At 49.9% G+C, this 22,875-nt stretch overlaps 1 protein-coding gene across 2 annotated transcripts in view; it reads left to right on the top strand.

The window, feature by feature from the left end:
- Positions 1-22,875, top strand: part of VANGL1 (VANGL planar cell polarity protein 1) — a 48,005-nt gene that overhangs the window by 1,788 nt on the left and 23,342 nt on the right. For both annotated transcript variants that reach the window (XM_082687784.1, XM_082687785.1), the window contains 3 exons: positions 7,450-7,655; positions 14,515-14,647; positions 18,578-19,185. In XM_082687784.1, the coding sequence (XP_082543910.1) occupies positions 7,585-7,655; positions 14,515-14,647; positions 18,578-19,185 (812 nt within the window). In that variant the 5' untranslated portion in view covers positions 7,450-7,584. The remainder of the gene's footprint in view (positions 1-7,449; positions 7,656-14,514; positions 14,648-18,577; positions 19,186-22,875) is intronic.

The raw sequence follows: 22,875 nt of genomic DNA, 5'->3' as shown, positions 1-22,875 counted from the left end.
ATTCCATGTCACACCAGCCTGCTGAAGAATAAACAGATGTTGGGTTAAAAACATCTTCTCCCTCCATCTCCCTAACACACACAAACACACACCCTCTCTGCCTCAGACCTGGCATTGCCTGCGTGCTTATCGCATTGTATTTTAATAGGCAGTGTGTACCTTTTGGCTGGGAACCCCTTAGGAGCTCCAGCTGTTTCTGATTCTTTTCTCCCGGATGCCCCACAATGCTTGGGACGCTGAACCTGTGAGCAGGAGTTGGAATTGCAAAATTCTTTGTGGGTTATGTATGTTTTGGGACGACAGTCCGTGATTGTTGCCTACCCTCTGAGATGTAAATAAACAGTTCCGGTAATTGCTGTATTGCTGTACGTTTTGCATGGTTCAAGCCCTGGATCCTTCGCTTACTGTGACCTTGCTTTCCTTAACTGTAACTTGACCTGAATGCTTGTTGTTCCTTATATGGCGTGTTCTGAGGATTAAGTGAGATATTACATACAAAAGACTTAAATAGCCCACAGCATATAGTAAGCACAGGATGAACTGTAGTCTGTTTTTTATTAGTGCCGGGCACTCTCTCTGTCAAGTGAACTAGCTATGGTTAGGGGACTAGCTGTGTGCGGACATGTGATGTGGGCATCGTGCTGTGCCATTTTCCAGAAGGTGAACAAGACAGGTGTAAGTGGAGGGGCGCCTGGGTGGCTCAGTGGGTTAAAGCCTCTGCCTTTGGCTCGGGTTATGGTCCTGGGGTCCTGGGATGGAGCCCTGCATTGGGCTCTCTGCTCGGTGGGAAGCCTGCTTTCCTCTCTCTCTCTCTGCCTGCCTCTCTGCCTACTTGTGATTTCTCTCTGTCAAATAAATAAAATCTTTAAAAAAAAAAAAAAAAAGGTGTAAGTGGACTTGAGCCTGGACCATGTCTTCGCTAGTGGCTTTGGTCTTGCCTGAAGCCTGATGAAAATGTGTGTGCCTCTCTCCCATCAGGGTCTTTCTGAATCCCATTTATTGGACAGTGATCATTGGACTTGGCACCATGGGATTTACAGAGAAGGTAGTACTCGTAAAATCTATTTGTCGAAGCTTAAAAATCTAGCAGGGGATAAGGGGGTCACTTGATAATAGATATGCATCACAGAACCCCAGACATTTTAAGCATTCACAGCTCTTCGGAAATCTATACGTAGCTGCTGGGGGTGTTTCAGAGGTAGTTAGGGCCTGGAGCCAAGAGCAGTTATTCTCGAAGGTGAGTTGAAATCATTGGCAAAACAGGTAAAATGAGGTTGACATTTTCTTTGCTTGTGTACAGTGGCCCGGGATCATTCACCTGGAAGAGGTCTATTGTAATTCAAGTATCACTGGATTTGTCACAGATGCCACAAGCCCTCTGATCCCTGTATCAGTCACCTGGATGACGTGTTATGGTTTATAGACCACAAGTTCATCAAAATGTTTTGCAGAGCTTGCCATACTTCTTCCCACCTTCCCTTACAACCCCAAGGTCCTCCAAATAAATGCAATAACACACAGTCTTTTCTGATCTGCCTGATATTCCCTTCCAACCTGGTACTAGCAAAAGGAGGCCCAGGGAACAGAATAGACGTCACTAGATTAGCTACAGTTCATGGTATTCGTTCAGGATAGAGTAGTACTGACCAAACAGTGCATGTTAAGAGTATGCAAGGAATACAGAGGTCTCATGCCATACCCACATAACCTTCCTAACTTCACTTTACTGATAAACAGTAATGCCTAACAGTTGTGCTTTCTGCATACAAGGCCCTATTCTTAATGCCTGTGAATTCTCTCATGTAGTACCCACTGCAAGCCGTTAAGTAAAATATCATTCTGTTGCTAGAGTTAGAGAAACAGGCACAGCAAGGGTAAGTAACTTGATTTGAGGTTATCCAGCTGATACACACCAGAGCCAGGATTTGAAGGGTGATGGTGTTAACTCCAGAACTTTTGTTCATTGCTTCTCCATCGAGGAAGAGCTGACCGTGAACAAAATTATTTCAGTTTACATGTTCCCCTTGGGTGCCCTCTAACCGAAACGGGGTATAGAAAAATGTCCACCGAAACACACAATAAAAATAACAATTAATGGGGAAAAATAATTAGTGGAGCAAACGCTTTAGCATTCTATGCATGATAAAAAGTAGTAAGCACCATCTACCTAAACGTAACAGTACCAGAACCTTCTTTCCCTTGGAAATAATCTCCTCTGAGGAAGAAGCGGAGTAGCTCTTGAGATTCAGCGTGCCTCCCTGTACCCCTTGAGAGAGAACTTTCTACCCTCCAAACCAGAGTTCCCTTAATTACTTAATAGCTGTAGGCAGAGCCGTTGATGTTTTTATAATTTCCTTTTCGCCAAGGTTAACTTAATGTTTACCACTGTCATTACCGTAACGTGTTATTTCCCTCAGATGATTTTCTGAACACTGTGTTTTTCTTTTAAGTAGTAGTCAGGCACATTATGTGTGGGTGAACCTAACTTTAGGGAGAGATTCTCTTGGAGGCCACTGATGGTCATTTTGTTCTGAATAAAGCGTGGCGAAGGGGCTTCTCTGGGACCTTCTGCCGCACAGCAGAAGTGCACTGGTCTCAACTTTGCAGAGATGTGAACTGACCAGCTCCAGCCCCATGCTGGCTTTTGCAACAAGCCCCCCCCCCCCCCCCCCCCCCGCCCAGGCAGTACCTGCAGCTGCTGCTACAGCCAGGGTGCAGGGTGGTGGATGGCAGGAAGGCAGGGGGAGGCAGTGGGGCCAGGCACTATCGGGCAGCAGCGGGACTGACATCATAGCTGACTCCTACCCTAGCATGTCTGGAAGAGAAACGTTGCCCTGAGGACACTGTCCCGTGATCCAAAAGCTGGCGGTTCTGACGTCGCTGCTCCGCTCATCACCGTGTTGCCCTCCCCTCCTGGAGTGCGGAGAATGGCAGATGGGCAGCCTCCAAGGTTCCGTCCATGGTGCCTCTGTGGCCTCCACAGCCTGAGGTCGGCCACAGACACCCTCCCTCAGCACACAGTTACTGAGCATCTGGTACGTTCCGGGAACTGCACAGACGTTGCCAATTGTGGTTCTGGGTGCTGTGACGGGCCCCCTGTCACCTGGAGGATCTGGAAAGGCCTCTTGAGAAAAGCAGTGTTGTCATTAAAAGCCCCAGAAGGGGAGTGCAGCTGGCCAGGTGGGCAGGACCCTGCGGACCCAAGGGAGGTTTTCGTGTTGTATTCCAACTGTAGTGGGACCCCACGGAAGGGTTTGAAGCAGAGAGGTGACATCCACATTGTGACGTGGAAGATCACCGTGGCAGCTGCCCAGCTGCACTGTGTGGGTCGTCTCCGGGGGCCCACCGTTCCAGATTCTAGGATCCATATTTCCACCTTTGCTTGGTGGTTCTCTTCAGGCCCGTGCTGCCTCCTGTCCATTTATTACCCCGGGGGTGGGGGGTTAGGGGTGGTGGACCTGATTCCTTGCCATTGCTTTATTATCTTCCTGATAACGGGTCCCTCTGACCTTATTTGAGTTCTGCTAATTTCTTGTGCATGCAAGCGAACTCTCTCCTAAGCATATCATTGCAGTGATAAGCTTCATGATGGGTGTTTTATTAACTACATCCACGCTCTTTCACTGGCCCTTAAAATGAGTCCACTCTGGATATTGTCAGTTTGCCTCCGTTGCTCTTGCTTAATCCTTACTCAGATCTGGGACAGGAGTCGGTCACTATGAGAGGAACAGCATGACTTAGGGGAAGGAGCTTGAGCTCAGCGTAGACTGTAGACCAGATTCCATGGGGAAACTTGCAGGCTTTGTGACAGGTTAGCCCTCTGTCCAGGGAGCCTGGGGCAATTGGGTGGCCGCGCTCCAGGAGAGTGAGGGGAGGCTCCTGAGGACAGTGACAGCGGGATGTGAGGGAATCCCGGGAGAGAGTGTCACACCTGGCATGGGGCTGGGTGGACAGGATTGGTGTGATGACTGTATCCCCCGGCAGAGGACACTGGAGAGAATAGGCCAGGACTCCAGCAAGCACTGGTGGGGATAATGATGATCCCAAGGGGAGCAAGAGGCAGCCGAGTGGGAGATGTGCACTGGGGATTTACTCTTTCAGTGTTTGCCAAGTACCTAATACGTCCAGAGTATGCTGCGGTAGGGAAACCGTGGCTCCTGTCTCCAAGAAGCTTACACTAGAGTAAATCCATGGATGGAGAAGAAACATGGATGAGTTTTGAGCCTTAAGGGATAACCTGATGGGAGAGAGGGTGGGAATGTTGGAGAAGCGGTGGCAGCAGCGCGATCCTGTCAGAGGATGGACGGCCGCAGGAAGCTCTGGGAACACAGGCAGGGCGCCAAATGTGCGCCTTGTCATTGCTGTGTCCTAGCATTGCCTAGCGTGCTCTCCTGTGGCTGCTTGCTAAATACAGAGAGAGATGAATACAGAATGGGATCCGAAGGTCCAGGGAAAGGAGGACGAGGGTGTGACCTTTGCATGTGGCCCACTTAGAGCTGTTTCAGTGGAGTGTTGAGGGAGGAAGATTGGGATGGCAGTTGAGAGGGAGGGAGTGGCAGCATATACAGACCACCCCTTTGAGGAGTACAGGGAGGACTTGGGGAGAACCCGGACATGGGTGCTGGTAGAGTCGGGTAAAGCCTTTCCCCAGAGGGCACTTGGGAGCCCATGATTGCCTTTGAGGGACGTGCCTGGAGTTGTCTTAATGGATGGCCAGAGATTTTAATGAGGACTTGGAATGATGTCCTCTTGCAGAGGGGGAAGGGGAATGGAGCCTGGGTTACCATGAGCCTTACATAGGGAGCCTGGTTTATTGCTCTCGGGGACCTAGGAAGAGCTCGCGTTAAATGGCCTCATTTTATGGGGGGCGGGGCAACAGTGGCTCAAGTGATGTCTCCATCAGGAAGCATGAATAGCACCAGCCCAGGTCTGTAGGGCCTGGGTCATCTGCCTCTGAGACACCCCAGCAGCATTTAGCCAGAATTAGCTGGAAGTGGGGACAAGAAGGGGGGTGATCCGGAGGGCCTTCAGGGAAAGAGGCTCCTGCTGGGCAGTCCTGGGGATTTGGCTCACCTCTTGGTGTAGGTGTCAGCCAGGTACAAAGCAGATGAACAAGCAGCAGACCCCAGAGCAGAGAGATGAGAACCGAGGGTGCTGGCAGCTCCCTGAAATCGCTGGTGGAAAACGGTGGGAGGCAGAGTTGGGCGCAAAGAGGGTGATTGTGATGGTCTCTTGCTGTCTTCTAAGGAAGTGGAGGTGGTCCAGAAGCAAAACTCACATTCTGAAAAAAATGCCACTATGTTTTCACAGTCAGCCCACAGACTAGGGGCCTCATTTGCATTTTATGGGTGGGACACTGCCTTGCTTGAGTGCACAGCTGGTTACCAACCCCCGGGGGCTGAGATGCCGTCTGGAGATGGGCTGCCAGTGGCGGGGCAAGCTGGGCACTGGCTCTGCCCTGCTCCTGTCCAGGGCTTTCTCTTGCTGAGACAGACAAGGAGGGACATGAGCTTTCAGAGCCTAAGGGAAGTCTTATAGCCCTAACTCTCACTTACCCGCTGCCCCTGCCGCCTGTGCTGGGCCCACTTGCAGCTGGAGCCCCCTTGTTTCTCCCAGCAGCCCTGGTTCTCATACTCGGCAGTGCGGGTTCTCAGAGCTCAAGTAATGTGACTGAGGTTACGGAACCAATATGTGGGGAAAGCCAGGCACCGGAACCCAGCCCCCGATCCTGTATGTGTTTCCTTTCTCGGATCAACCCTGTGATTTTTTTTAAAAAGATTTTTTTATTTACTTTTTTTTGACAGAGAGAGAGCACAAGTAGGCAGAGTGTCAGGCAAAGGGAGAAGACTCCCCACTGAGCAGGGAGCCAGAGGCGGGACTCGATCCTGGGACTCTGGGATCATGACCTGAGCAGGAGGCAGCTGCTTAACTGACTGAGCCACCCAGGTACCCCTCAACCCTGTGATTTATCCCAGTTTGACAGATGAGGAGTCTGAGGCGGAAGAGGGCAAGTGGCTTCTCCTGGGTTCTATCAGACGGTGAAGAGCTCTGATTAGAACCCACTGCTCGCCTGGGGCTCTTGATGGCAGAGGAGGTGGGAAACCATGAGTCACGAGACCCAGGACAAGGGAGGCTAGCCCCTTGGTCACAGTGCCTGGAAGTGAAGGCATCTCACTTCCAGGCAGAATGAACGCTAAGGGCAAAGCCCTCTTAGGTGGTATTTGAGACTGGGAGCTGTGTTGGTGTGTGGCAGTTGACCAGGAGGTTGGTTCTGGACCTGCAGGTTACTGGGGGCGGGGTGCTTGGGAGGGGTACTAGCGGGGGGGGGGTGCCTTGGCCCCTTCCCAGTAGGGATAAGGCTGTGGCATTTGCAGCTCCTTTGTTCTCCCTTCACACTTAAGTCACTGGCTCTGTTTGCACTTTCAGCTCCCAGGGGAGGGCAGGGGCACTGGAAGGAGGAGCCTTGAGGTGCAGAGACCAGCACTGGGGTGCGGGATGCTGGGAGAGACAAACTTGTGCTTCTCAGGCCTTTAGAAGTAAAGGGTTTTTAGCACTCAGGCCTCAGGAATGTACTTGGAAGTGTTTCCAGTGTATTTTTATTGCAAAGCAATAGCTAATGGAAACGTGGGGCAAAGACCCCAGAGCCTGCAACTAATAAGTCACCTGCTTTCCTTCATTTTCTGATGTTCCCTCTTAATCACTGTGTTTACGTAAGCCTGCTATATGATTTTAACTGTAACAGCAGGCTCAGGGTGTATCCATGATCCTGTAGTCTGGTCTTTAAATTTACCATTATGTTGTAAAACTTCCCATTCTTCCTGATTATTTTAAACAGCTATGTGATATCTGTCTTGGGTGGAGGAACGTGGTTTCCTTACCTATTCCAGCACTTTGGGGGCATTTCGCTTATTTCATGCTTTCTTCTGCTGTAAACAATGCGGTAATAGTTTTTCTTTGAAAAAAAATCAGTTCTTTAAGATAAATTTTCTGGTGTTTGGAGCCCTGGTTTAAAGAGATAGAGAATTTTTTTGTTTGTTTGTTTTTTGGAAACTATGAGCAAAAATCCCTTAAAAGCCGCTTTCCTGCGTATTGTTCTTGTAACCAGCAAACTGGCAGTGGGGACTGGGCCCTGTCTAGGCTGTGGGACGCCACTTCCTCCAGCCTGAACCCCGGTGGTGATGTTGTGTGAGGCTGTGTCCAGGAAATGGCCGGGGGCCAGGTCTCTCTCACGTGTGTTACGCGGCTGCTGTGCTAGAGGGGTAGCCTGCCTAGTCCCTACCTGTCTCCCTCCTGGACCCCTAGGGAAGCACTTAGCGTTCAGAGGCTCCTTCCCTGCTTCCTTGTTCTCCAACAGAGACCCAGAGGGGAGGTGGCTGCTGTCATTTATCTTCAGAATCTTTAGGTTGCCTTTGGAAGTTGATTATCCTTTTTTCCTCCCTGCTTTCTTAGAATTTGTTCCTGTCGAAGCGCGGCTCCTGGATCTCCAGACCCTTGGCAGCTTTCAGAGTCTAGTTGGTGAAATTCTCTACCTCCGAGGAGAAACACTGCTGCTGCTCCTTTCTCAAGAGCAAGCTCCCCATTGCTATGGATACCGAATCCACATATTCTGGATATTCTTACTATTCCAGTCATTCGAAAAAATCTCACAGACAAGGGTACGTAAGCTCTAGATTGTTCCGCATTTCCTGGAAACTCGCAGGTCAGTGCAGCCTTCTAGACTCAATTTCCAAGTGGTGAAGCCGGGTTGCCGGGCTGTTGTTGCTGGAGGGTCGGTCCAGCGGCCCACGAGAAGGCGGGCTTTAAGAGCATTTAACATGTGTTGGGAGTAACTATACCACCAATTTACATTTTATAGCTGCCATTATGGTTGATGATCTTAATTTCTCACAATTGATTTTAAATTAAAGTTTCTCCCTACAGTGGAAATGGTTTTCATTTCTAAATACTTCTCACAGACAACAGGTCTCCCAAAGCTTTACCAAGATTGTAAATGAAAGTTTAAAAAAAAAAAAAAGTGTTGATTTGTTGCTTTTTACCTAAAGTCGCTGACTCATTGCCCTTTAGGCATTTGCAGCGAGGTTTATACACTAGGTGGTGGGATTGGCCTAGTGCCGTATTTCTCTCTTGATGAGTTTTCCCAGTAAACAAGCCTGGGTAATGAAAACCCGCCATGCAGGGTATGGGGGCCAGACTCCCTCCCGCGCAGGTCTTCGCTGGTGTTCACAGCGCCTGCAGTATTGCAGACCTGGAGACTGATTGGTGAGTAAAGGAACAAGGGAACGAGTGGATGGAGAGGCTGAGAAAACGGTTGGTGAAGTGGTAGTCCCACCTCGTTCTTAGACTCCTCATCTGTGAAATGGGTCCAGCTGCCTCGCGGGGCTGTTGAGAGAATTCTGTATGATTGTGCATGTAAAGCATTTAACATGGCCCACAGTGGGAGGTCACTAACCAGTGACTGTATGAATGCTGTTAACAGCCGTGGCATTTCAGCATCACGCTCAAAGGTCCCAACTGGCCACTGCCCAAAGGCCCAGCTGCAGTCACACCCCGTGAGGACTGGGAACCGTGTTTCCCTGACCAAGCAGTTCCTCACAAAAGCAGCCAAATGCAGAGTGGGACTTTTTTTTGTAATGCAGCGATAAGATGTGTCGGCCTAATAGACTTATTTATTTGTGAGCCTGTCTGCATGTACACAGGCAGCCAGAGGTCTGGAAGGATATTCTCTGAGCTGCCCACAGCGGATCACCGTAGGAAAGGGGCCGAACACAAGATTGTGGCTGATGGGAATTTTGTTTTTGCTTTATTTTTCTGTACCTGTTCAGTCTTCTACAAGGGTGTGTCTTGTATTTAAAAATCTGAATGAAGTGAAAGAATGAGAAACGACAATTTTCACAGATTGTTTAATAACCTGAGGAATCATGTTTAAAATAAGAATCAAAACTTTGTGCTTTATAATAGTTAAGTATTTTTATGAGAAGATGAATGGTAACATTATTGGCCGTGCCTGTCTGGTCTCTGAATGTAGGGATTATTAAAATTAGGGTGGGTTTTGTGTTTTCGTTTTTTTAAGCCTTCATTATTTTCTAAATTTTCACGTGTTGGTCTTAAAGTCATAAAAATGTGGAAAGGGGTGTGAAAGAGCTCTTCCTGGAGGCTGGGTCAGTCTTTCTGGCAGCATGCTGAATAGAAGCCCGTGAGGGAGGCCTCAGGTGACACGGCAGAGCCCAGATCTCTGGAAAGTCAGAATGCCTCTGGGGATCAAAGATTCATCACCAGTTTCAACCAGCGAGTCAAACATTAGATTCATCCTAAAACACCAGAAACAGCTGTTTGGAAACATCCAACTGGAGAAAGCCATTCCTTTGTCAGCATACCAAGCTTCTCTTTTCCACACGGCAGTGACAGAAGTAGGAATTTGGGGTGCCACTCGTGCTTGGCGATGAATGGGGGATGACGTTTTGCTCGACTCTGAGGAGGAACCATCTCGGGTCTTCTCTGCCTACACATGGGTCCCAACTGTCCTATGTGTGGGCCCCAGGCTGTGCTCCAGTCTTTTCTCAGGCCCCTTGGGGACCCCAGAAATTGGTCCAGCAGTGCTCTTGTGGTGACGTTAAGAGATAATAACTTCCAATTAAAACAGCATGCCAAACTCTTAATGTGTCCCTTGGACCCATGTGGAAAGTACTTGGCAAATGAGAGTACAAGCTGAGCCTTTGAATAAAGTATTCAAGGAGTGCTGCTGAATGCCTGTTCAGAAAAGCTCTGGGTGGAGGGAATGGCCATCAGAGATTCCATGGGTTCTTGAGGAAAAAACAGCACCCACATGCGGTGAATTCCCTGAGGGTCCTGTAAGGCGCAGTAGCTAACTACGGGGCAAAGCTTGTAGTCTGTAGATGGTGTGGGCCCAGGAGTACTGTGTCGGGCATAAAGAATATTAAGCTGTAAGATTACCCCTCACCAGTGTGTAAGCAGGCCCTAGCGCCTGCCAAGGGTATGGTATCCCCCAGGAGGGTCCCCGGGAAGGCTGTTCTGCTCAGGGATTTGTCAGGAATTTGAATGGAAAAGGAAGAAAGGGGAGGGACCTTGCTTTGGGGTAATTGTATTAGGCCTCTCACCCAGAAAGGAATAATGCAGTGCACCAAACTTGATATGCCCAGTGACACCGTGATCATCTGTGGGGGGCTGGCTGGGTTCCAAACAGATGACACCTGACTCTTTTCCAACAAAGAGGTCAGCAGGCTGGTTTTGTGATATCTGCTCTCTCCAGAGGGTGTCCAGTTAGTCAACTTGCTGGGAAAAGGGTGCCGACTTCAGCTGACCTTGTCTTACCTTTTGAGCCTGGAGTAATAGTTCCCTTCGTCACATACCGCAGCGGCCAGCGACGCCAAGGAACACTTGGTGGGCACCTGTGAGGACCCTCAGCTCCTGTCCCCCATCCTCATGGCTGTCCTAGAGCCGTGGTATTTATGGTATCGTCCCATTTAGCAGGCAATAACAGGGGAGGTGCGGAAAGGCAGTGCTGTTTGCCTGACCTTACGAGCCTAGCAGGTACCCTTGGCAGGTTTCCGGCCTGACTCGTTGGCCCTTTGGAAGCCCGGCTCCTCCCCGGGCTGTGCTAGATGGGGAGCATCTAGAGGGGGAGTGGGGGTGGGGCAGGAAACTCATGTGACGAATGTGCTGAAATGCACTGTCCAAGAGAGGATGGCCAGGATGGGGAGGGAATTGGCGCTTTTGTTCCCAGGCGGCCTCAGAGTTGGTTTGTGCTGTGCCCAGCCCTCCCACCCGAGTCCGTTGCTGAGCCAGCGGCAGCAGCCAGACAGCCCCACCGCCAGCCAAGCAAGGGCAGGTAGTAGGTGGTGATGGAGAAGGAAAGGGCGGAGTGACTGGTGGGGCTGGCTTTCCCCAAATAGAAAGAGACCAACAACAGAAACAGAGCTAAATCGTCTTTCCCAGGAAATGCCGTCTGTAGTGGGAAGGGAAGAGGAACTGATGGGGGTTCTGGCTGGAACCAGGGGCATTTACAGCTGCCCGCAAGGGCCCAGCTCTGGAATCATCTAAGTAGATGGGTTTATGCACATACGCACGGCAGGTACGGACACCTGCCTGGGCCTCCCGTGTGCCGCTGCTTGCTCTTCCACCCTCTGGCCTGCACACACTCGAGCACAGATACGTTGTACCCTTACTGGTGGATATTGCCTGGAGACTGATGCTGAGATACAGTGATTCCTGCAGCTGATGCACCTGCCCAGCAAAGGCACAGGTGATCCCTACTACTCAGGCACATCTGGAAACCCTCCCTGGTGCGCCTGGGTTCCTAACAGCTGTTTTGTGGTTTGATAGCTGTACCCCCTGCCCCCGCCATGCTCTGCCCCGTCTCCTGTTTTCACTCTTAGACCCCATGAATGGATTGTCTTCACCACCACAAAGCCCTCTCCCAGAGTGCACTTGTCCCTTGCTTGGAGTCCCAGCGTTGGGAGTATTGAGATGAACACGTGGGCTCCTCGTGCAGTGAAGCAGCCGTCCTGCGCTCCGAGCTTGGCACCCTGGACAGCACTGGATGGCAGTGTTTTTGTTGGATTTCTCTATTGAGAACCGGCTCGGACACCTTCCTGGAGCAGTAGTTGATGACCAGTGATTTTTGTAAAAGCTACATGGCCCATCTTGGTCCCTTGGCAGCAGGGACCAGCACAGACTGATGCTGAGTCCTGCTGCATGCTGGCCTGAGCCTTCCCTCCAGCCTCCTCCTCTGAATGCCACTTTACTAAGGAAGCTACTCTCTACCTCGACATGACATCGTAGGGCTGTGCATAATGGGCCCGTTATTGAGCCCCTACTGCATACAGGCACTTAACAGACAGCCGTACTTCCGAGCACTCACTCCCACACCCCTCTCCCCGGGAGCATTGGGGTGGAAGAACCCTGGGGAAAGTTTCCCGGATGCCCTGCATCCTGATCACCTGGGGTGCTGGTGAAAATGTCATTCCTGTTGTCTCTCTTCCAGAATTCCCTAGGGGTGGGGCCAGTGAATGTGCACTCAAATGCCCACTCCAGGTGGTGTCTCTGCACACTCAGGTGTGAGAAGCACTGGTATCGGGTTTCTGGCTCTGGGGGATGAGAGAACCTTCCTGGAATTATTGAATGATAGGTTCCTATCCGGTTTACCGGATGTTACCAAGGGAATGGTTCAGGCTGGGCCTTCTCCTTTGGATGCTGTTGGGCCCTTTAAGAGCCAGTTGGGGTGGGCCAGGGGTCAGAGTGATGGCTGGCCCTGGGGAGGCAGTTTCCAGCCCTGGGTGTGTCCCCGACCTGCTTTCTGCCTTGGCCGGGTTCAGGCTCCAGTGCTTGGCATTCAGTGAAAGAATTTTGGTGTCCACTGGAATTTGTGCTGTCACAGGATTTGACCCATGGGAGTAGTGCATAGATAGATGGGGTTGGCTAGATAGACCTGACTTGGTGATGGAAACACAAGATAGAAGAGGAGACTCCTGGGAGGCAGGGATTCTAGACCCCGCCCATACACGTCACCCCAAGGAGTGCCCAGGTGCCTGGGAAGGCTCTCCCAAATTGTTTATTGTTTCTCACCCTCAGGCCTTTGAAGTGATTGTCTTTGGCAACTCAGAGCGTTGGGCTCATCGCGTTGTGCTGCCCAAGGTCATAGGGCATTTGCACCTGCCAGCAGTAGCTCCACAGGCGGATTTCAGAGCTCGGCGGTTCAAGTAGAGGGTGCCCGGACGAACAGTAGGAATGTTCATGCTACCGGATCTTCAGTCGTTCTTCAGATCAGTGCAGCCATAGTGGGTGTGAATCAACGTGGTGGGAGCAGACCTGGGGTCGCATCCTGCCACTTACTATGACCTTGGCAAGTCAGTTAACCTCTGTGAGCCTCGGTTTTTTCCATCTCTGAAATGGGGACACGTTTACTGGCTTCATACAGTCATTGTTAGGATTAGGATGGGGTGAAATTAATATCATAGAGCACCTAGGAAAGCGCTCTCTAAATTGGAGGGGGGAGTGGAATGATCGGCCTTGATAGATACATCTCTAGGTTAACTGATTTTCTGCTGTCCCCCCAGTTACCTGGTTAAACTGAAACACCCAAGTTGATCAGAACACATGCGTTTCTAGGCCCTAATATAACAGTAGATCAGGATGGTAAGTTAAGCTCTAGCAATTAGAGATGCTCTCAACTGAGAGTTTCTGGGGCTGAGGACGCCTCCCTGCTCTTTGAAGGAACTAACCAATGCTTATCCTAGAGAGGTGCTGATAAGGTCAGAGTTTGCCCACAGGAAGTCTGCATGGGATTTTGTTGGCGAAAGAGCAGGTTATTAGGACACACACTGTGGAGGGGAAGGAGTCGGACCACGTGTTACTAGTTCTGTCCACATCTCCTCTGAGGCCCCTGTACTCATCTCTGCATACATTACCTATGTGGCATTATCATTGTCCCCATTTCACAGAGAGGAAACTGAGGTTTTCAGAAGTTGAATAACTTGTGCAAGGTCACAAAGGAGCATGACTGAAATCTGACTGTTGTCCCCAAAGCCGGTGTGTGCAGTGCTCTGTCCTGCCTGGGGGGACCTTGGGAATGAGAGCAGGTGTTTGAAGGGATGTCAAGGTGGCCTCTAAGACAGGAGGCCTTGATGGACAGGCTCCTGTGGGGGCTTCTGGACTGACTGTCACAGCTGGGGACAGGAGTGTCAGTTTCCATAGGTGGTTAGTGGCCAGGTTGTGACTTTAGAGCTTTGTACAGTGATTGATTTCCTTTTATAATTTCAAGATTGACCCGAGGCAGGGTGCTCTCATAGTTACCCTGGACTACCCAGGAAGTTTATCTGGGGTAAAATGAGGCAGCAGCCTGCTTTCCTTAGGAAGCCTGAAAATACACACACATGCACACACGCACCTCTTGGTGTCATTTGTCCTGGCTTTTATTGTTCCTCTGAATGCCTTTGAATTCAGCCAGAACCTATGGGAATGACTTTCAGTTTGAATTCGTAGGATTGAGATGTAAATGCTTCTTTGTACTGGTTTAGGATTTCCTTTCTTCTCAACTTGTCCAAAGGTGTAGGGTGACAGCGTGTCCCAGATTTTTTTGGACAGACCAAAGTGTAAATATTTTGCAGTGTTGTCCCCACAAGAAAGCCTTAGAAAATGAATTTAGGCAAATTAGAACCAAATCAAGTCAGTAATTTTACAGTATAATGTGCCTCAGCTACAGAAATTTTAAAACTCACAATTTTAGGCTTTGAAAAAATCTATTTTCAACTCCACTGTTGAGGGAGGAGTGACAGTCTTTGTTTTGGATCTTAGAATGACAGAAAATACTAAATAGGGAGTAAAAATTAGCTTACTCCTTGCAGGGGGAGGCTTGGGTGGGTGTTGGCTCTGTGTGTGTGCGTGTATGTAGAATTTTCCTAAACTCACAATGAAATGTAAATTCGATGAGAGGTGATTCATACAGTATAAATGTGCTGGCTGATAACCTCCTTTTTTTTTTTTTTTTTTTTTTAATAGGGAGAGAAATAGAGAGAGACACAAATCACCCCGGAATAAAGATGGCAGAGGGTCAGAAAAGTCTGTCACCATTCAGGCTCCCACCGGAGAGCCCCTGTTGGCCAACGATTCTACTCGGACGGAGGAAGTTCAGGTAAGGATCAAAGGCGGTCTGTGAGCACACTGCCCCTTGATCAAGACTCTTTTCAGTAAATGTTTTCCTAAGTCTTGTTGCAGTAGGTTCTCTTGGGTTTTTATCTTTATTTTTCTAGCATGGTAATGAGTTTATTTATGTCTCGTGGTTTCTTGTTGGTCTAAGGACAACCTGTCCTGCCATTGGCTACCTGGGGGATTCTTCTGAAGTGTGATTGGTTGGCCTGCTTTGAATGGTGTTGAAAGAAGCCTGCCAGGCTGATGACAGGGCAGAGAAAGGGAAAGTTGCAGGCCGTCGTCTCCAGGGACACGTTCCAAAGTGGAACAGAAGGCCAGGGGTGGAAACTCTCTCCAGAAGCCCTGAGTACTATGGGGAACAAGAGGTTAAGAGAGCCCAGACTGACTGCTACAAGGTATACAAAGTCAGTTGGGGGGCTGTACACTGAGCTGCCTGACAGGAAAACTGGATGAATGAAATGGGCCCTGCATCACAGAGAAGGGGCCAGAACCTATCAGCCAAGCTCGGGGGTGAGCAGCAACCTCTGTGGCATGCTGTTGTTGGGGGCCATGGCATGGAGTGATGCAGTCTGTGGCAAACTAGAGAACATGTCTTCTCTGTGGGAGGAATGGCAGCTCCCCAGCTCTGGACTCTTATTACCACTCAGGAATGCGGGAATTCAGTGCTCCTGGGTCTAGTGGTATTGAAGAAAAGCTGGAAACTAGGATTTTATGTGAAGTCACCCCATTTTTGAAATATTGGCAATGTATTTGTCTTTAAAAAAAGATGCTGTGTAGGTTCTTCTCTCTGGGTCCTAACTGTCTGGCAGCCCACCTGATCTAAATAAACCCTGAGCTATCCCCGGAAACGTGTTGTGCATACCCTCCACAGCTCTGGAAATATATGCATGGCCAGCCGTGGCCCCCAATAAACCAAAGTATGCTCACACCCACAGGTACGCACACACATGCATGTAGAAGCAGGTAGATGGACTGAAATTGGAATTGCTCAAAGCACGTGAGGTGCTCTTGAGACCCAAAGCCCAGCTGTGGGATGGATGTAGAGTTTGTCCAAGATGAGTACCTATTGTTAGTCCTTACCGTTGTACTACCTGCCACTGTGCTGGGAGGGCCAGAGCGATGGTTGGATGGTTGGATGGTTGGTTCTGATCCGGAGATCGGACCACCTTGAAGCACTCTGGAGAGGTACTGAGGGCCCGCTGGGAAGGCATCTCTTCTTTGCAGCTTCCCTACATCTTGTAGCTCACTGGGAAGCTGTATCAGGAAGCTGTTGATGTTTATACCACGTGGATATGACAGGAAAAGCATGGCAGTGGGCATCTGGAGGCTCTGTTTCTCAGTAGCTCTGTGACCACGGCCATCCTGACCTTTGTGGGCCTCAGGCTCTTTAAAGGAGATCTTGGGTATCAGATTAGAGGATCTTAGATCCTTTCTGTTCTAAGAGCCCCAAGCTTAAGAGGACCCTTCAGACATCTACATTTTTAAGGCACAGGTGTACATCCATTCTCAAAATGTCCAGGGGATTTAGTAAGCAGCTCTCTGGTGGACAGAAGGGTGAATAGCTGGTCAACAAAATGACCACGAGATAATAGTAATAATTACTTCCAAATCGATGATCAACTGAATATTAGGCCCAGTACAAAACGTGAAATCTGGTATTTGTCCTTCACTCTTTCAGAGTGTTACAAAGTAAATTATTTTATGAACTTACTTTATATTATGAGTTGTCGTTATTTGTGGCAATTTTCTCCCCTATTGATGATTTTTTTTAATTGAAGTAAATTTACACACAGAGATAAGAACAGATCTAAAATGTACAGTTTGAGAAGTTCAAACAGCAGAACAAACCCATGAAACTCACACTGTTTATATGTGTGTGTGTGTGTGTAGATATATATATATATATTTCTTTTTTTCTCTACAGAGTTCTTTTATGTTCTTCCCAGTCAGTTCCCGTCCCCACCTCCACCTCTCCAAGACAAACCCTGTTTTGATCTCTATCACTGTAGATTAGTTTTGCTTGTTAGAACTTAATGTAATTGGGATCATATTCTTAATATGATTGGTATGAAATTATATTCTTAATTTAATTGGGATCATTGTTTTGAACTTTTCTCAGCCTTGTGATTTTGAGACTTATCCATGTTTTGGTGAGTTTTAGCCATTCATCCTTTTTAAATTTTTGCTGAGGAATATTCTCTTGTATGAATTTATTACCCATTCTCCTGATGGATAGATACCCGAGGGATGCCATTTGGGGTATCATGAATAAAGTTGTTAAGAACATTCTGACACACGTCTTCCTGCAGACATATGTTTACATTTATTTTGGATAAAAACCTGGAAGTAGAATTGCTGGATCGTACAGTTGAGCATATAAGTTGAATTTGTAGGACGCTGCCAGGCCTGTTTTCAAGAGTGATTGTACCATTTTACCCTCCCTTAGCCATGTGTGAGAGTCTTGGTGGCTTCTGGCTGTCGTCGTAAAGAGTTCTTTCTTTCATGGTATGCGACACTTGTAACTTTCCAAGTTGAAGAACTCTGTTCGTAGGTCAAGACCTTTGCCACTGCCGCCACTCCTTGCTATAGCCTGTACATTCATAAATCATATTTTTCTGATCATGACTAGATTGAAGGTTGTTGTTTGGTCATGGGATCCCTCCCTATCTTGCTGATTTGGCTGTTAGCTTAAACTTGATTTTTCTAAGTTGGTGTCTTCTACATGAATTTCACCCGCCTTGCCCCTGCATCAGACTATTTTTTCTAAGTTAAATCATATACACAAATCTCAGCCAAAACCTCTTTGGACCCCATGTGGCTTTTCATTGCCTTCTTGCTCTCTTGTTGCTTTGTAGTGGAGTCAGGGTTGCCAGCAAGATAGCAGGATCATTTAGAAATCCTAAGAACCTGGATCTTGTTCAATAAAGGGACTGATCAGTCCTCCTGGAAAATACCTCTGAGTTTAAGAAGAGAGAAAGCAAGAGAGTCAAAGACACATTGCAGTAAGCCTGGGAGTTCTGTGCCCTCGATGTTCACAAGAACATCGTGTGTCACGAGAACGCGTATTTGGGGAGGAATCTTCGTGCTGTCCTGGCCAGCGCTACTTGAATTTGCTCAGCTTGCTCAGTGAGAAACATGGTCAAGGAGTGCTTGACGCTGATAATTATTAAACAAAACAAAACAAAACAAAAAACACTACCGGTGGGCTGTGATTCGTACATATAGCTTTTCAGAGCTATTGGAGGGTATTGTAGGGCCCCACTTCCAGAACTTGGACTTTGTCAGCCTTTTTTAACCCAGCCAGGAGCTGAGAGGCGAACGCAGTCTTCTTCCGCCATAGGTGGGCCCTCTAATATTAGTCTCACAGCGGACCCAGAGCCTCAGGAGATTCCAGCGTTCTTGTTCAGCACTCCTGGCATACACGGGCAGGACTTTCTCTAGACGGTCTTACTTTGTGTTTGCTGGACGATTTTTCTGTTTTCCGCCCCAGATTGAGGCGGGGACTGAGGTCAGGGGCTGGGTCTCCCTCTCACCCCATCCCCAGTGCCTGGCCTGGAGCATGGCGTACAGTTGGCGCTCACAAGGGTACCGGTGAGTGGATCACCTGGGGTGACTGACTCAGGATGATCAAGGTTAGAGTATTGAAGCCCCCAACACACCCATCAGAAGGTTAGACTGTGTCTTCTCTGCGTGAAAGGGTAAATATAGCATACAGCTTGAAAAACTTCAACGAAAGCCATCAAGCTTCACAGTTCCTGAATTTGAAGGGTTCAGCCTCCATGTTCTGGGGTTGCCCGTGGGTGTGGGCTGGCTCGGGGAGGCGGGCCCTCCGTGTGTCCAAGTGCCGGCTTCGTGGCTTTTCCCGGTGACCTCTGCCTGTGGCTCTTCACACTCCCTGTCCTCTCCCCATCAGGATGACAACTGGGGGGAGACGACGACGGCCATCACAGGCACCTCAGAGCACAGCATATCGCAGGAGGACATTGCCAGGATCAGCAAGGACATGGAGGACAGCGTGGGGCTGGACTGCAGGCGCTACCTGGGCCTCACCGTGACCTCCGTCCTGGGACTTCTAGTGTTCCTCACTCCCATCGCCTTCATCCTGTTACCCCCCATCCTGTGGAGGGACGAGCTGGAGCCTTGTGGCACCATCTGCGAGGGACTCTTCATCTCCGTGGCATTCAAGCTCCTTATCCTGCTCATCGGGACCTGGGCGCTCTTCTTCCGCAAGCAGAGGGCCGATGTGCCACGGGTGTTTGTGCTCCGCGCCCTCCTCTTGGTCCTCATCTTCCTGTTTGTGGTTTCCTATTGGCTGTTCTATGGGGTCCGCATCCTGGACTCGCGGGACCGGAACTACCAGGGCATTGTGCAGTACGCTGTGTCCCTGGTGGACGCCCTCCTCTTCATCCATTACCTGGCCATCGTCCTGCTGGAGCTCCGGCAGCTGCAGCCCATGTTCACGCTGCAGGTGGTCCGCTCCACCGACGGCGAGTCCCGTTTCTACAGCCTGGGACACCTGAGGTAAGGGGCCCGATCGAGGAGTAGAAAGGACTGCTGACTGCCGTCGTGCTGGCAGATAGCACGAGAAGGGTGAGGATGGGTGCTGGGCTTCGGGTTTTGGGAGGAACTGGGGGAAGTGGGGGGGTTGTCCATGTCCGTTGACACTCCTGACTGCCAGGTGGGGTGACACCGTTGCTGGCTTCATCCACAGTTGCAGTCTTACTGGGCCAGCTCTCAAACTTGGCAGCTCCCAAAAGTGATGGAGAAGGGGCGCATTGTGATGGCTGCTGGCCTTGCCCCTGAAATTGGCCTGTGAACAGTGGACAGAGTAACCAGCCCCTCCAGTTTGCTCAAAATACTACATCTGGTTTACACCCTTGTCCTGCTGGGATTGTTCCTCCTCCCCGCCCCCCCCCCCCAAACTCTTAGAGGTGCCTCGGTTTAGGCACTAAACTATATGGTCACCCTAGGGACCCCCAGTAAAGAATCAAATGCAGGTGAGAGACCTCAAACTTGTGAGCACGGAGTGTTTTGGAAATGGATACACACGATAAAGTTAGAAGTATATTGAGATGCATGTCATGTATTTTGTGGTTAACTAAAAAAGGGATAATCGTATTTTATTTATTTTTATTTATATTAAGGTAAGCACTTTGTATAGACTGTCAGGTTGAGTCTTCATAGAACCCTTTGCTTTAGGTGTTACTCATCCCAACATTACAGATGAGGAAATGGAGGATTAGGGGATTTAAACAATTTTTAGAAAATAACGTGGCAGGCCTCGTTTAGGATTTACCCAGTTGTCATGAAGCTGGGCTTCAGTTAATGACCCTATAATGGCATTTCTCATTTTGTGTTTCTCTAAAGGGTTGTTCTGTTTGTTTGGCCATTAATGTTATTTCCATTTTATTTTATTTGTTATTATAAGCACACATCTTATGATCAGGATTATTATTGTTCAGGATTCCTGGTGCACATGGGCAGGGCTTTCTCTAGGTAGTCTCTCTCTTTTTATTTATTGGATCAATTTTCTGTCTCTTTCCTGCCACAAATTGAGGCGGGATCTGAGGTCAGGGGCTGGGTCTCCCTTTCACTGCATCCTCAGGGCTTGGCCTGGAGCATGGCATACAGCTGGCACTCACATGGTTACCGGTGAGTGGGTTACCTAGGATGACTGGCTTTGCCATCTTGCTGGGCTCTCCTGCCTCCTCCGGTGACACACGCCGATGTGTGTAACCTTCTTGACACACGGCGAGCACTTAGTTAATTATGGCCATTAAGGCCTGTGATTGCGTACCTGGCAGAGCGGCCAAGACCAGCAAGGGCATCCTACTGAGTATCAGAACAATGGGCTTTGTCATATTTTTGGCCTGGACACAGGAAGGTGGCCCGGCCCTGGTTTGGAGTTGGGTCACACTGCCAAACCATCTTTCATTCCTCTGGCTTAGCTTGTACCCCCCGAGGACTGGGTGGTTTAGCCCTGGAAGCGGCTGCTGTCCTGACGGGTCCTTGGAGGGAATCAGTGTCTGAGTCACAGGCCCGGCGCAGCAGAATCGTATGTCTCTGAGTCTTTTGCAGATGCCTGTGGGGCTCTGAGGGCGAGGAAGTCCCTGCTGCTTATTCATCTCTGCTTTCTTCCAACCGCCTCTACCCGCCACCCCGTTGTCGGTGGAGAATGACCAGCAGACTTGCATTAAAAATCAGCCACAGGTGGGACGCCTGGGTGGCTCATTTGGTTAAGCGGCTGCCTTCAGCTCAGGTCATGATCCCAGCATCCTGGGATCGAGTCCCTCATCGGGCTCCTTGCTCCGCAGAGAGTCTGCTTCTCCCTCTGCCACTCTGTCTGCCTGTGCTCACTCTCTCTCTCTCTGACAAATAGATAAATAAAATCTTAAAAAAAAAAAAAATCAGCCACAAGGACACCTGGGTGGCTCAGTTGATAAGCATCTGCCTTTGGCTCAGGTCATGGCCCCAGAGTCCTGGGATCAAGTCCCACATCAGGTTCCCTGCTCAATGGGAAGCCTGTTTCTCCCTCAGCTGGCTGCTCCCCCTGTTTGTGCGTGCGTGCTCTCTCTCTCCAAATAAATAAGTAAAATCTTACCCCCAAAAATCTGCCACATGCAGAGCCCAGCACTGGGGGTACCTGAGACACAATGCTGCCTGCCTTCACAGCTCTGTCTGGAACTCATGGGGTTTACTGTCCCTTGTTGAGAGACCAGTGCCCCGCTGTGTTTGGACAGTTTCCGACACAGGCCCAGGTACCAGAGGTGGGCACATGGGAGGAGGAGGCAGTGGCAGCAGGAAGCAGTCTGTCCCAAGACAGGACAGGTTTTGCTCAAGCTGAAGGGGGTGGAGAGAAATCTAGCTCTGGTTACAGTAGAGACGAGTGATATTTGGGATGCTTCATGTAAGTGGCCAAGACACTGGCTTCCGCCCTCATCGGTGCAAACCCCATCTGTGGGGTGGAAAAGGGAAGGGAGTTGTCTCCCCTTGGGTCATTCCAGTGACTTCCTGCCCCCCCCAACAGCTCCCACTTGGCCCCTCCCTCCAAGACTGGATAGGAGCAGGGGTGGGGAGGGGATAAACAAAACAGCCCAGGGGCAGCACGCCTGTACTGTGTTGAGAAACTTGGCAGCAGCCCTGGAGCCTCACCACGGCTCCGCTGCTGGGGGTGGGGGGGGGCACCTGGGTGGGAGGGCAGGGCCAGCAACACCGTGTGACCCACAGGCCTGCTACACACCCTTCATGCCTGTCCTCGCCATGACCAACAACTGCTCAGCCCTAACTTGCTAACACTGGAGCCACCACCCCTGGGGAGACCCACGGGTGCCACTTTTCCGGCAGCCCTGGGTGGGGGTGGGGGGCACATGTCAAGGTTCTTGGCTTCTCTCCAGGACCTGTTGTTCTCCTCCTTTCCCTGCCCTCAAGGAGGCCCCTATGGTCCCTCGCATGGAGAGAGACCCTGTTGATGGGGTGGAGAGCTGGCCAGGGACAGAGAGGTGCCTTTGCTCTCAAATCGAGCCCTCCGCGTGTGTGAGCTGGAGCGGGCTTGGCATCTGTCCCTGCTGGCACTGTGTGGGCTCAGCCGCCTGCCGCTGCTTGGGCTAAATCTGGTCTGAACCCAGCGGTGGCTGCTGTAAGAGTCACGGGGCCAGAAATATAACTTCAGAACCCTTTTGCAGAGCGTGGAAACAGACAGGAGGGATGGGGGAATCAGAAGAGACAGAGAGCGAGTCCGGGGATCAGAATAGCAAGTCGTCCTCAGCTGACTGGCAAGCCGTTCCCCCTTCCCTTTCTGGAAAGCTTTCCCTTAGGTGCAGAGCAGTGGTGAGTGCTTTTGTGGGGGTGTTCTCAAAGATGATTTGATGGAATCAACTGAGCTATTTTTGAGGGTTGTCTAAAGAATGCCTGTTCTTCAGTTTCTTAAAGGAAAGATGCTTCTTGTTAGCTCTCATAAAAGGTACAGAGTCCCTGCTTGTTGGCACGAATGGAGTTATGGGCTTATTTAAAAACTTTCAGAAAAATGGAAGGTTATTGTAAGGTGAGATACTGTAAATAGATTAAGATACTTCTAACCTCTCTGCCCGGTGCCTGGGAGATGACAGAGGGCTTTTCAGTTGTTCCATGTCATTTACCGCTCCTGCCCTTCAGGGTGGGACAGGTGGTAGGGGGCGGCGGCCCTGTGAAGAGGAGAGCCCCAGCTGTGGGTTT

The sequence above is a fragment of the Mustela nivalis genome (genome assembly GCF_964662115.1).
Source record: "Mustela nivalis genome assembly, chromosome: 10".
NCBI lineage: Eukaryota > Metazoa > Chordata > Mammalia > Carnivora > Mustelidae > Mustela > Mustela nivalis.
Note: the sequence above shows the minus strand (reverse complement) of the source record. Positions and strands in the feature narration are given on the sequence as shown.